At 36.8% G+C, this 13,467-nt stretch overlaps 2 protein-coding genes across 2 annotated transcripts in view; both read right to left on the bottom strand.

Annotated features, from left to right (window-relative positions):
• Positions 1-1,804, bottom strand: part of LOC103518605 — an 8,183-nt gene extending 6,379 nt beyond the window's left edge. Inside the window, exons 1-2 of the mRNA XM_008483678.2 lie at positions 1,606-1,804; positions 1,234-1,413 (exon numbers count right to left, since the gene is read on the bottom strand). Coding sequence (XP_008481900.1) covers positions 1,234-1,413; positions 1,606-1,788 — 363 coding nt within the window. The 5' untranslated portion in view covers positions 1,789-1,804. The remainder of the gene's footprint in view (positions 1-1,233; positions 1,414-1,605) is intronic.
• Positions 1,805-1,826: 22 nt separating this feature from the next.
• LOC103518607 (tetratricopeptide repeat protein 37) lies at positions 1,827-13,189 on the bottom strand (the record flags this gene model as incomplete). The annotated part of the gene is made up of 6 exons (XM_026830358.1): positions 1,827-2,213; positions 3,670-3,857; positions 4,931-5,154; positions 5,892-6,089; positions 6,616-6,809; positions 12,962-13,189. Coding segments are annotated over 6 exons (1,419 nt in total), but the record flags the coding sequence as incomplete, so codon positions are not given.
• Positions 13,190-13,467: the final 278 nt, after the last annotated feature.

The following is a 13,467-nucleotide window of genomic DNA, read 5'->3' on the forward strand; positions in this document are numbered from 1 at the left end:
TATGATCCGACCAATGTCAAGCCGCAGACAAAAACATTACTCTCTGGCCATATACGTAGTATATATTTTAACCGTCCCTAAAACCACGATTTTAGATATTTGGATGGCATTTTTAGATATAAAAAAGGCTTTTGACGCCGTAGGAAAGAGTAAAGTTCATGTCAAGCCGCAGACAAAAACATTACTCTCTGGCCATATACGTAGTATATATTTCAACCGTCCCTAAAACCACGATTTTAGATATTTGGATGGCATTTTTAGATATAAAAAAGGCTTTTGACGCCGTAGGAAAGAGTAAAGTTTGGGATGCATTAGATCACGCTGGAATAGAAAAACCTATGATATAAAGAATAAGCGATCTTTAAAAAGACATATCGAGTAAAGTAAGAACCCCTGTTGGAACCACTGACAGATTTGCCATTACAACGGGCCTTCGGCAGGGTGGAGTCCTCTCGCCACTCCTCTTCATAACCGTAATCAACGAAATACAAAACACAGTCATCGAAAAAATAGGAAGGAGCAAATCAAACCTTATGTATGCTCTTTGCCGACGATATTGTTCTTTGGGGAAATAATAATGAAGAAGTCCAGATCCAAATCAACGCATGGGCAGAAACAGCAAGAAAATATGTTGTCTTATTGCACACCTAGACCATAAAAGGAATATTCCTACCAAATTTCAGTTTTCTAGGTGTTGTGGTTGAGGAGATAGAGCGATCAGTGTGTGAAATGTGAATGAGTGAATGGATCTTGATTTTATAATATGTATAAGATTATTCACATAATCAATCAAATCAAAATCAAATCATGGTAGAGATATACCACTCCATCGGGTAGTGTGAAATAAGATGGAACAGAACTGAATAAAGTCCCACAATTTAAATACTTGGGAAGCATAATGTCAGAAAAGGGAACCATCACGGAAGAAATAAACAACAGGATTGATACAAGCTCCAAATTCTATCATTGTGTGAAAGGAATCATCTGGAATAATAACGTACCACTAAAATGTAAAACAAGCAGGGCCCGTCCCTCCGGGAATTATTTAGCCCGTAGTTTATTCGATCAGTACCTATGTACCTACCTAATTTGTTTAATATTGTTTATAGCCACTCCTTGGCTATCTAAAGAAGTATAATTAAGAAAAGGAAAGCACAAGACATTTTGTAAGTCGTCTGGAAAAATGGAGAGAGGGAGAGGGAGAGGGAGAGAGAGAGAGAGAGAGAGACTTACCTCCTCTGTAATATTAGTGGAGGAGTAAGCGAGAGCGAGTGCTATTCTGGTGAAGTGGGAGGTCTTTGTGTGTTCACTCAGTTGTTGAAGAAGTCTGGTGATTGTAGTGAGGAGTTTACCACTGGACTTCACATTGCTCGCTCCATCATTGATGTGAATCTCGATCAGATCCAAGTTTTCCTAGAACAAAATACACAATGTTAGAAATACGAAATTTTATTTTACGAAATCTTGAATAACACTATAAAGGAAGAGTTTTAAGTTTTAACTTTGGAACATAATGTGAGTTTTACACTGGTGTCCTATGAGTTGTCTAATGTAGACATTCAACTTTTCTTCAATATACATGATAAATATAGTCCCTGTACTGACCTGCATGAAAGCTGTATAACATTTGATAAGAAGCAGTGTGGCTGGGTTCACATAGGTACCCAAATCCTTGCTACTCTCTTGTATTTCCAATTCCTTGCATGTGGCTCGCGACAGTTCCAAATCTCCACTCAATATACCTAATGCACTTAATGCAAACAGACTCCATGTGAAGTTTACTTTCATTTGCAGACTGGAAAAAAAAACAACACCATTTATTACTTTTAGTTGAGATACAAAAGATAAAATAATATGTCCACTGATATCACATTGAAATCATTCAATACAAAAGTTCCCAATGAATCACTTATGCTACGTTTCGAGTGGATGGAATCGATCCGTTGAATAAATGCAACGATACAGGATATGTATATATATGTATTGTGCTTACCATAGGAGGATCCCATCTGTACGGAAGCCAAGGGAAGACCAGCATGCTTCTCGGAGTATAACTTATTGAGAGAACAATGTTTACTAGTATGAGCTTCCAGTAGAGATTTCAATACATAGTAGGAGAATAATACGATGCTATTGTGATGAGAACCCAGGCAACACGTGTGATGTAACATCTTCTTAGTGTCTGCATGATCTATCTCCTCAGCTACTGTGCTCTGCAATAGATCAGTTGCGCTTACTTGGGTGATGTTTCAAAGTCATAGAGCAGGAAAAATGAGGACCAACGGAATTTTTCTTTTTTTTTTCTACGACTTCTAGATACCGAGATAAATCGATTTTAAAAAAACCGGTAAATCGTGAAGTTTGACGTCACGGCATACGCTCCCGTAGGCGATGACGTCATAATTCATGACTCCCGCTTCGATTGTTTGTGCGCAAGCGTTTCTGCGCATTTTGACATTAAGTCTGACGTCACAACTCTTTGAACTTTTTAATTAAAACCTGCGCAAGCGTTTCTGCGCATTTTGACGTGAAATCTGACGTCACAACTCTGAACTTTATCATTAGAACGGCAATTAAAAATTCAATTTTCGACCTTTTAAAGTTACTATTTTGGAGTTTTGACCTCTGATTTGTATTTTTCACAACTTTTTACGTAGGAATCAACCTTTTATTAATAATATTTTCCCAATTGCAACTCCTCCATTATACATAACATCGTACTCTATCGTAGCATGCCCCTCATCAGATGGGCGATAAAAAACACAATACTTCACCAGGTTCAACACGAGAACACCAGAAAGTAACCCGCTGAAATATATATTTGCAAATCGGAATACAAGTGAAAGATTTAATTGACTCTGGGAATCGAACCCGAGATCTTCTGCACGGCAAACAAGCGTGATATCATTCTGCAACACTTGGATTATTTTAAATAGAGGATGTGTAAGTGGGTAAAAATTATGAATGAAAGGCTGCAGTTGCAGGCTGCAGTCATGGCACACGGGAGCATATGTCGTGACGTCAGGGTACAAAATTTACCGGTATTTTTCAAATCGATTTTACTTTGGGATCTAGAAGAACTCTGGGAATCGAACCCGAGATCTTCTGCAAGGCAAACAAGCGTGATATCATTCTGCAACACTTGGATTATTTTAAATAGAGGATGTGTAAGTGGGTAAAGATTATGAATGAAAGGCTGCAGTTGCAAGCTCACTTGCTTGATGAAGTTGACGTCATGGCACACGGGAGCATATGTCGTGACGTCAGGGTAAAAAATTTACCGGTATTTTTCAAATCGATTTTACTTTGGGATTTAGAACTTTAGAAGTCAAAGAAAATTTCCCTAGTTCATATTTTCTTTTCTGCTTTTTCACTTTAAAATATCAGTTAAATAAGCGCATAAGGTTTATTTCAAAGTGAACATTACATGATGAACCAAGTGTATCAAGAACATTAGACTCACCTGTCCAAGCCAGGCCATAAGATAAGCTGGATCTATGGTTTGTGCTTCCTTGAAACAATCATTGGCCAGGTTCAGACACCTCAGCTTGAGATACACGGAACCTAGATTAGTCCGTTTTTTTTCTTCTGCTTTTTCACTTTAAAATATCAGTTAAATAAGCGCATAAGGTTTATTTCAAAGTGAACATTACATGATATTAGACTCACCTGTCCAAGCCAGGCCATAAGATAGGCTGGATCTATGGTTTGTGCTTCCTTGAAACAATCATTGGCCAGGTTCAGACACCTCAGCTTGAGATACACGGAACCTAGATTAGTCCAGGCGGAAGGGTTTACTCGCTCCACTTGAATAGATTTGATGAAAGCATGCTGAGCAAGGGCATACTGTTGTAACTCTGGAATGAAATAGTCAACTGTAAAAAGTATCTATGGGACCCCAAGCGTCTGAAACTGCCCAAAATGGATCTTTAGACACTTGCCAAATTCCATCAAAATCGAACGAATCATTGAATAGCAAACAAGGTAAAATGGTCAAGTTAAAACTCAGTTCATATGTTCAATAAATTAGTAAAAAGTTCAATTCAACTGTGTGAATATTGATCAATAGGTACAGAACAAGAATTTGATACGCAGCGCTGGCGCAGTGCAGGAAAAACTGAAATTGGCTTTCCTGTAAAATGCAGAAAGTTCACTTACTTACGCCTCGCTTTGAATGTCGATACCGTTTGTACGATTAGTTTCAAACAACTCAGGTAAATCTTTATTTGGAATTACATACTAAGTTTAGGTATAATTCAACTGTGTATTCTGATCAATAGATACAGAACAAGAATTTGATACGCAGCGCTGGCGCAGTGCAGGAAAAACTGGAATTGGCTTTCCTGTAAAATGCAGAAAGTTCACTTACGCCTCTTTATGTCGCTTTGAATGTCGATACCGTTTGTACGATTAGTTTCAAACAACTCAGGTAAATCTTTATTTGGAATTACATACTAAGTTTAGGTATAGGTATAACTTACCATCGGATGCAGCAATGATTCCCAGTAAGTTCCATGCAGTGTAGGATCGCGGCATCATTCTCAAACACTCTTTCATACATCTGAGTGCGCCTCTCTTCTTCTCTACACTACGACTCAGAGTAGCATCTAGGTTGAGACAGTAAGCAATGTTATACACAAGTCGTCCCTGTAGATTCGATGAGATAGACAGAGCTTTAGCAATCTGTAGCGCTTTCCTGTATGCACTGGAACAGAAAACAATAGGCACGGCCACATCTATAGAACTTCAACACCTCAAGTTAAAAATGGTAGAGATACTGAAATGATATCACATACACTATGATCAACAGCCACAGTTCCCGATAACACAGAACACATGCTACAGGCTATGTCGGGGTGTACTTAGCCTCATAAGGACAACTGAGCTGGTAGAAACTTCGACCAAAAAAGGCGAAGCATGTATAACTTACCATCGGATGCAGCAATGATTCCCAGTAAGTTCCATGCAGTGTAGGATCGCGGCATCATTCTCAAACACTCTTTCATACATCTGAGTGCGCCTCTCTTCTTCTCTACACTACGACTCAGAGTAGCATCTAGGTTGAGACAGTAAGCAATGTTATACACAAGTCGTCCCTGTAGATTCGATGAGATAGACAGAGCTTTAGCAATCTGTAGCGCTTTCCTGTATGCACTGGAACAGAAAACAATAGGTACGGCCACATCTATACAACTTCAACACCTCAAGTTAAAAATGGTAGAGATACTGAAATGATAGCACATACACTATGATCAAGAGCCGGCAGTTCCCGATAACACATGCTACAGGCTATGTCGGGGTGTACTTAGCCTCATAAGGACAACTGAGCTGGTAGAAACTTCGACCAAAAAAGGCGAACCATAAAAACCTGATGTGATCTCATCAACCTTTAAAAAACTTACTTCAAGGCAATTGTCAATATTTGTCTGCAGGAACTTACTTCAAGGCAATAGATCAGTAGCGCTTACTTGCGTGATGTTTCAAAGTAATAGAGCAGAAAAAATGACGACCAATGGAATTTTTCTTTTTTCTTCTACAACTTCTAGATACCGAAATAAATCGATTTAAAAAATACCGGTAAATCGTGAAGTTTGACGTCACGGCATACGCTCCCGTAGGCGATGACGTCATAATTCATGACTCCCGCTTCGTTTGTTTGTGCGCAAGCGTTTCTGCGCATTTTGACGTGAAATCTGACGTCACAACTCTTTGAACTTTTTCATTAGGATGGCAATTAAAAATTGAATTTCTGACCTTTTAAAGTTACTTTTCCGGAGTTTTGACCTCAGATTTGGATTTTTCACAACTCTTTCGTAGGAATCGACCTTTTATTAATAATATTTTTTCAATTGCAACTCCTCCATTGTCAATATTTGTCTGTAGGAACTTACTTCAAGGCAATTGTCAATATTTGTCTGTAGGAGGTGAGCGTGGATATTTTCTGGTCGGGTGACTCATGCAGCGTAGGATCTACTAGTGAGGTAGGCAGAGTGACGGTTTGGTTTCGTTTGGGTAACTTGCATAGGGTGACCAGAATATCCCCCAACAGTTTCCATAGACAGGAAATGGAGTTGTTCAACATGAGAGCACTGGGAATACAAATCGTACATTATTATATTTCAAGAAGAGAAGAAATGAATTTATTTAAATCCATGCATACTTACTTTCCGTGTCATAATTCTCAAATCTTGTATTTCCAGAAATCCAGTAGTAGATCATTGTGGGTACATGTTTTTTTTTTTTTTTTTTTTTTTTTTTTTTTTTTTTTTTTTTTTTTTTTTAGTACATGTGTTGAATTAAAATGTGGATCGAATAATTTAAAATAGTTTTAGATATTTTCTGAAGTTCTCGAGTGATAAGAGTGAATTTTCTGAATAAATCATACAAATGTCTTCCAATGCTTTTTTATTTTTATTTATAAACACTTAAACGGGCGGACCCTTTGCTACCTAAATACACAATCAACCCTAACTAATCCTATTCCAGTATAAGATAAAGTTGCAAAAATATCAACTTAAAAATAAATATGAGTAAAAAAAAAAAAAAAAAAAAAAAAACCCTCTTCAAAAAAAATGAGTAAAAAAAAAAAAAAAAAAAAAAAAACCTTCCTCTTACCTGACTATAGCATCTACTCCTGTTTGACACAACTCCTGCACTTCCTGCACAAGGTTCCCTCCGGAATATTGCAACCTCTTCCTCACGAGGAGAAGACAAGACTCTGCCAATCCTTTCATAGCGGGGAGACATTCAGGAAATATAAGCAGAATAGTGCGATATTCTTCTAACGACTCCTCGGCTAAACCCAAGATCTGAAATTAGAAAGCAACTAGCTGAATTCCGTCGCTTTGCTCCAGAATCCCGCTAGTTCATCCCGAGGCATGGCCAAACTTGTAGAAAAGACATGGCCGAACTTATAGAAAATAATAAAAAATACGGTCGCGCTGCGCGCTCCCTATTAGCTGCATAGTTATCAAACTAAAAACATACCTAAACGAAACTCAAAATGTTGGTCGAGAGCAGAACATTTCTCTCCCGCAGTCTCTACACTCCGTGTATTTCTTATGGAGATTTTAGCGATCAAAAATTGATCATATCTCAGGATCGGTTTAGATTTTCGCAAAATCTTGTCTTATTGCACACCTAGACCATAAAAGGAATATTCCTACCAAATTTCAGTTTTCTAGGTGTTGTGGTTGAGGAGATAGAGCGATCAGTGTGTGAAATGTGAATGAGTGAATGGATCTTCTACCAAATTTCAGCTTTCTAGGTGTTGTGGTTGCGGAGATAGAGCGATCAGTGTGTGAAATGTGAATGCGTGAATGGATCTTGATTTTTTAATATAAGATTATTCACATAATCAATCAAATCATGGTATCTTTGTGGTTAAGCAGAGAGCTTTCTCACAACTGTGTGGCTATCACAGTATTACAAGTCTTTCATTTACTCAATCATCATATTTATTATCGCTCGTCTCTTCGACTTGTAATGCCACCCAGAAAAACTGCAACATAGAATAGAAAGATCTAGACTGAAATGGTATGGCCATGTAAAGAGGATGGATGAACAGAGAATTGCCAAGAAAATGTTTGAACTAAAAGTGGATGGTGTGAGACCAAACGGTAGATCCAGAATGAGATATAGAGATATGATTAGTGCTGATGTAAGAAGAAGAGGAGAAGATCTAGATATAATCGAAGACGAGAAAAAAATACCTGGACAGAGTGTGGTTTAGAGGCCTTGTGAATCGACCCGTTGAATAAATGGAACGATACAGGATATGAGACCAAAAGCCCATCTCTGAATGAGATATAGAGATATGATTAGTGCTGATGTAAGAAGAAGAGGAGAAGATCTAGATAGAATCGAAGACGAGAAAAAAATACCTGGATTATATATATGTATTGTGCTTACCATAGGAGGATCCCATCTGTACGGAAGCCAAGGGAAGACCAGCATGCTTCTCGGAGTATAACTTATTGAGAGAACAATGTTTACTAGTATGAGCTTCCAGTAGAGATTTCAATACATAGTAGGAGAATAATACGATGCTATTGTGATGAGAACCCAGGCAACACGTGTGATGTAACATCTTCTTAGTGTCTGCATGATCTATCTCCTCAGCTACTGTTATGTATTGTGCTTACCATAGGAGGATCCCATCTGTACGGAAGCCAAGGGAAGACCAGCATGCTTCATCAAATCATGGTATCTTTGTGGTAAAGCAGAGAGCTTTCTCACAACTTTGTGGGTATCACAGTATTACAAGTCTTTAATTTACTCAATCATCATATTTATTATCGCTCGTCTCTTCGACTTGTAATGCCGCCACTGGTCGCTACTCGATTAAAGTTCAAAATCAAATCATGGTATCTTTGTGGTAAAGCAGAGAGCTTTCTCACAACTTTGTGGGTATCACAGTATTTCAAGTCTTTAATTTACTCAATCATCATATTTATTATCGCTCGTCTCTTCGACTTGTAATGCCGCCACTGGTCGCTACTCGATTGTCCTCACGAGGCTGAGTGCACCCCGAACTCCAAGCACAGAGCCGAAAAAAACCTCGCGGCTCCGCCGGGAATCGAACCAGGACCTCCTGCGTGCAAGCCTAGTGTGATACCCACTCGGCCACGGAGGTTGCTTTATTCACATAATCATACATATCATTTTTTCTTTCTATTACAAAAGTAATGAGACAGTATTGTTCTTCTTATGGTCTGAAATAAGGCTACGAGGATTTTGAAACTTTGTTTGAAATGCAAGTTTGAGTAGGTAAAGCTTTTCTGACTAAATTGGTAATTTCAATGCAAAAATCTTGATAGATCTTGTCAGTTATTACCTGATAGATATGTGCAATCTGTAGTTTAGGATAGATCTCTTTTCTGACCAAATTGGTAATTTCAATGCAAAAATCTTGATAGATCTTGTCAGTTATTACCTGATAGATATGTGCAATCTGTAGTTTAGGATAGATCTTTTTTCTGACCAAATTGGTAATTTCAATGCAAAAATCTTTATAGATCTTGTCAGTTATTACCTGATAGATATGTGCAATCTGTAGTTTAGGATAGATCTTGTCAGTTATTACCTGATAGATATGTGCAATCTGTAGTTTAGGATAGATCTTGTCCGTTATTACCTGATAGATATGTGCAATCTGTAGTTTAGGATAGATCTTGTCAGTTATTACCTGATAGATATGTGCAATCTATAGTTTAGGATAGATCTTGTCAGTTATTACCTGATAGATATGTGCAATCTGTAGTTTAGGATAGATCTTGTCAGTTATTACCTGATAGATATGTGCAATCTGTAGTTTAGGATAGATCTTGTCAGTTATTACCTGATAGATATGTGCAATCTGTAGTTTAGGATAGATCTTGTCAGTTATTACCTGATAGATATGTGCAATCTGTAGTTTAGGATAGATCTTGTCAGTTATTACCTGATAGATATGTGCAATCTGTAGTTTAGGATAGATCTTGTCAGTTATTACCTGATAGATATGTGCAATCTGTAGTTTAGGATAGATCTTGTCAGTTATTACCTGATAGATATGTGCAATCTGTAGTTTAGGATAGATCTTGTCAGTTATTACCTGATAGATATGTGCAATCTGTAGTTTAGGATAGATCTTGTCAGTTATTACCTGATAGATATGTGCAATCTGTAGTTTAGGATAGATCTTGTCAGTTATTACCTGATAGATATGTGCAATCTGTAGTTTAGGATAGATCTTGTCAGTTATTACCTGATAGATATGTGCAATCTGTAGTTTAGGATAGATCTTGTCAGTTATTACCTGATAGATATGTGCAATCTGTAGTTTAGGATAGATCTTGTCAGTTATTACCTGATAGATATGTGCAATCTGTAGTTTAGGATAGATCTTGTCAGTTATTACCTGATAGATATGTGCAATCTGTAGTTTAGGATAGATCTTGTCAGTTATTACCTGATAGATATGTGCAATCTGTAGTTTAGGATAGATCTTGTCAGTTATTACCTGATAGATATGTGCAATCTGTAGTTTAGGATAGATCTTGTCAGTTATTACCTGATAGATATGTGCAATCTGTAGTTTAGGATAGATCTTGTCAGTTATTACCTGATAGATATGTGCAATCTGTAGTTTAGGATAGATCTTGTCAGTTATTACCTGATAGATATGTGCAATCTGTAGTTTAGGATAGATCTTGTCAGTTATTACCTGATAGATATGTGCAATCTGTAGTTTAGGATAGATCTTGTCAGTTATTACCTGATAGATATGTGCAATCTGTAGTTTAGGATAGATCTTGTCAGTTATTACCTGATAGATATGTGCAATCTGTAGTTTAGGATAGATCTTGTCAGTTATTACCTGATAGATATGTGCAATCTGTAGTTTAGGATAGATCTTGTCAGTTATTACCTGATAGATATGTGCAATCTGTAGTTTAGGATAGATCTTGTCAGTTATTACCTGATAGATATGTGCAATCTGTAGTTTAGGATAGATCTTGTCAGTTATTACCTGATAGATATGTGCAATCTGTAGTTTAGGATAGATCTTGTCAGTTATTACCTGATAGATATGTGCAATCTGTAGTTTAGGATAGATCTTGTCAGTTATTACCTGATAGATATGTGCAATCTGTAGTTTAGGATAGATCTTGTCAGTTATTACCTGATAGATATGTGCAATCTGTAGTTTAGGATAGATCTTGTCAGTTATTACCTGATAGATATGTGCAATCTGTAGTTTAGGATAGATCTTGTCAGTTATTACCTGATAGATATGTGCAATCTGTAGTTTAGGATAGATCTTGTCAGTTATTACCTGATAGATATGTGCAATCTGTAGTTTAGGATAGATCTTGTCAGTTATTACCTGATAGATATGTGCAATCTGTAGTTTAGGATAGATCTTGTCAGTTATTACCTGATAGATATGTGCAATCTGTAGTTTAGGATAGATCTTGTCAGTTATTACCTGATAGATATGTGCAATCTGTAGTTTAGGATAGATCTTGTCAGTTATTACCTGATAGATATGTGCAATCTGTAGTTTAGGATAGATCTTGTCAGTTATTACCTGATAGATATGTGCAATCTGTAGTTTAGGATAGATCTTGTCAGTTATTACCTGATAGATATGTGCAATCTGTAGTTTAGGATAGATCTTGTCAGTTATTACCTGATAGATATGTGCAATCTGTAGTTTAGGATAGATCTTGTCAGTTATTACCTGATAGATATGTGCAATCTGTAGTTTAGGATAGATCTTGTCAGTTATTACCTGATAGATATGTGCAATCTGTAGTTTAGGATAGATCTTGTCAGTTATTACCTGATAGATATGTGCAATCTGTAGTTTAGGATAGATCTTGTCAGTTATTACCTGATAGATATGTGCAATCTGTAGTTTAGGATAGATCTTGTCAGTTATTACCTGATAGATATGTGCAATCTGTAGTTTAGGATAGATCTTGTCAGTTATTACCTGATAGATATGTGCAATCTGTAGTTTAGGATAGATCTTGTCAGTTATTACCTGATAGATATGTGCAATCTGTAGTTTAGGATAGATCTTGTCAGTTATTACCTGATAGATATGTGCAATCTGTAGTTTAGGATAGATCTTGTCAGTTATTACCTGATAGATATGTGCAATCTGTAGTTTAGGATAGATCTTGTCAGTTATTACCTGATAGATATGTGCAATCTGTAGTTTAGGATAGATCTTGTCAGTTATTACCTGATAGATATGTGCAATCTGTAGTTTAGGATAGATCTTGTCAGTTATTACCTGATAGATATGTGCAATCTGTAGTTTAGGATAGATCTTGTCAGTTATTACCTGATAGATATGTGCAATCTGTAGTTTAGGATAGATCTTGTCAGTTATTACCTGATAGATATGTGCAATCTGTAGTTTAGGATAGATCTTGTCAGTTATTACCTGATAGATATGTGCAATCTGTAGTTTAGGATAGATCTTGTCAGTTATTACCTGATAGATATGTGCAATCTGTAGTTTAGGATAGATCTTGTCAGTTATTACCTGATAGATATGTGCAATCTGTAGTTTAGGATAGATCTTGTCAGTTATTACCTGATAGATATGTGCAATCTGTAGTTTAGGATAGATCTTGTCAGTTATTACCTGATAGATATGTGCAATCTGTAGTTTAGGATAGATCTTGTCAGTTATTACCTGATAGATATGTGCAATCTGTAGTTTAGGATAGATCTTGTCAGTTATTACCTGATAGATATGTGCAATCTGTAGTTTAGGATAGATCTTGTCAGTTATTACCTGATAGATATGTGCAATCTGTAGTTTAGGATAGATCTTGTCAGTTATTACCTGATAGATATGTGCAATCTGTAGTTTAGGATAGATCTTGTCAGTTATTACCTGATAGATATGTGCAATCTGTAGTTTAGGATAGATCTTGTCAGTTATTACCTGATAGATATGTGCAATCTGTAGTTTAGGATAGATCTTGTCAGTTATTACCTGATAGATATGTGCAATCTGTAGTTTAGGATAGATCTTGTCAGTTATTACCTGATAGATATGTGCAATCTGTAGTTTAGGATAGATCTTGTCAGTTATTACCTGATAGATATGTGCAATCTGTAGTTTAGGATAGATCTTGTCAGTTATTACCTGATAGATATGTGCAATCTGTAGTTTAGGATAGATCTTGTCAGTTATTACCTGATAGATATGTGCAATCTGTAGTTTAGGATAGATCTTGTCAGTTATTACCTGATAGATATGTGCAATCTGTAGTTTAGGATAGATCTTGTCAGTTATTACCTGATAGATATGTGCAATCTGTAGTTTAGGATAGATCTTGTCAGTTATTACCTGATAGATATGTGCAATCTGTAGTTTAGGATAGATCTTGTCAGTTATTACCTGATAGATATGTGCAATCTGTAGTTTAGGATAGATCTTGTCAGTTATTACCTGATAGATATGTGCAATCTGTAGTTTAGGATAGATCTTGTCCGGTTGGAGTTGTACGACTTTAGCGTAACATTTCTTGGCTGCACTGAAAGCACCACGTTTCAGATATCCATCACCCAATGCCTCCCAGCAATGACTATCACTAGGATCAGACCTAGCAGCAGATCTTAGATGATTGATAGACTTCTGATAATCTCCACTCTCCATTAGTTGTAGACCCAGTCTCAACTGTGGAATAGGAACGAAAACAAACAAAGTTGAATCACGTCTTCTCCTTCTTCTCCTCCCGTGTACAGACTGGATCAGCGTATTTCGTCAGCTTTTCAATCAGCCCTAGGGTGATTGTTTTGGGCTGACATTTGGTTTTAGACACAAAAATTTTACGAGCGGGTGCCCTTCGCTCTCAACCTTTAATCTTACTATTTTCCCTCTTTAACTCCCTGTATTAGATACGATAGGTATGATGATAAGTAAGTAGCATGGTAGGTATTGACTTACTTTAGCCC

Source organism: Diaphorina citri, unplaced genomic scaffold, assembly GCF_000475195.1.
Source record: "Diaphorina citri unplaced genomic scaffold, Diaci psyllid genome assembly version 1.1 scaffold2268, whole genome shotgun sequence".
Classification (NCBI taxonomy): domain Eukaryota; kingdom Metazoa; phylum Arthropoda; class Insecta; order Hemiptera; family Psyllidae; genus Diaphorina; species Diaphorina citri.